At 48.7% G+C, this 1,603-nt stretch overlaps 1 protein-coding gene across 1 annotated transcript in view; it reads right to left on the bottom strand.

Annotated features, from left to right (window-relative positions):
• Positions 1 to 450: 450 nt before the first annotated feature.
• The window catches only part of LOC104290032 (protein-glutamine gamma-glutamyltransferase 5-like), a 35,362-nt gene continuing 34,209 nt past the window's right edge, over positions 451 to 1,603 (bottom strand). Inside the window, exon 14 of the mRNA XM_009889080.1 lies at positions 451 to 507. Coding sequence (XP_009887382.1) covers positions 451 to 507 — 57 coding nt within the window. The remainder of the gene's footprint in view (positions 508 to 1,603) is intronic.

The following is a 1,603-nucleotide window of genomic DNA, read 5'->3' as shown; positions in this document are numbered from 1 at the left end:
TAACACTTGCTACTAAAAATAACGGAACACTATAAGAAAATAATTGAGGGACGGGAGGTGTTGTCAGTAAATCCAAAATTCTTGTGAGCAAATCCAAAATTCAGGGACAGTTCCATTATGACAATGTATGATTTTGATTCCTAAAACACTGGGAGAAGGTTACCATTGAAACAGTACCAATTATCTGAAGCAGACATAATACATTTTCATTCACCTTCTTAACCTTTCAGTCTGGAAGGCTGGGTGTGGGAAAGAAAGGATAACATCATACTTCTTTTTCCAGTTCAGGTCTGGTGACAGACACTTCCTAGCCATATTGAATCAAAAAGGCACAGCCTTGGAATTAAAGCTTTTCCCATGAACCTAAATGCATGCAATATATATGAGAATAATTTTGGAATCTGGTACGTGAAAAACATTCACTTGTGAAAGCCAGTAAGTTGGTATTAATCACCCATTGAGTTTTGCAGCCATTCTAATCTGACCTTTGGATTCCTGATACTGGAACTGCAATATATCAAGCACAGTAATATTGAATTTATTATAATGGCTTTTTTAAAACAAACAAACAAACAAACAAACTCTTCAGTTGATTTGTAATGATTCAGTTACTCCATGACCTCCACAGTTTTCATTGGCTCATAACTAAGGAAATATTAGTGCATGCAGAACTGACCTGAGCCACAACACCACCGGGGCTCAGGGGCCCAATATCTGTTAGGTGAGACATAAGGCAGGTCTGCTGCCACCTCTCTGCAGAGTCCCAAGGATGGCACATTTCATGCAGGGAGAGAGATTTGCTACAACTGCTGTAGCCCAGGGAGATCTGAGAAATGCGCATTGCAAGAAACCAAGAGAAGAGAGAGTGAAAGCACATCATTTACAGAACAGCTTGACCGAGCAAGTAAGTCTGATTACCTGCACTGTGCAACTATTGTCACCATGGCTCCACAGGGAGCACGTTCATTTGTCACTTCCACCGTACTGTATCTCAAGACATATGAGTTTTACATCAAATGCATCCCTCAGCGGTCAGCTAGCAGCCTGCTTTTCAGCTCATCTCAAGTGCGTGAATAAATATTCAGGACTATGCACGCTGCTCTCCGTCACCCTATTTCTAACCTCTTTTAAAGTGTCTGCGCATGGGCTTCCATTCACTGGCTGTGGCTTGTCTCCAGGTTGCCCTCCATTATAAGTATTTGCGTCTGAAGTAGGTGAGAGTGCTCCTGCTGGGGCTCCAGGGCGTGCGGGACCCGGCTTGGGGCAGGGCGCTGCCGGAGGGACGGGACCCGGAGCGGGGCAGGGTGGCATAGGCAGAGGGAGAGGTGGAGCGGGGTAGGGTGGTGTAGGCAGAGCGGGACAAGGTGTTGTAGGAGGAGCGGGACAAAGAGCTGTACGGAGGGCGAGTGAGCGTGCCGTAGGTGGTGCGGGACAAGGGGGAGTAGCCTGAGCGCCCCACGAGGCTCCACGCCGAGCGGGAGGTTGGACCCCACGTGGAGTGGGACCCCGAGCGAGTGGTGGTGTCGCAGGAGGGGCCCCACTGAGGGCCGCACACCGAGCGAGACCCTGCGGTGCCCATGGCTCGGGGGACCCAGCGGGAGGC

Source organism: Charadrius vociferus, unplaced genomic scaffold, assembly GCF_000708025.1.
Source record: "Charadrius vociferus isolate BGI_N301 unplaced genomic scaffold, ASM70802v2 scaffold65, whole genome shotgun sequence".
In the NCBI taxonomy this organism is placed as follows: Eukaryota; Metazoa; Chordata; class Aves; order Charadriiformes; family Charadriidae; genus Charadrius; species Charadrius vociferus.
Note: the sequence above shows the minus strand (reverse complement) of the source record. Positions and strands in the feature narration are given on the sequence as shown.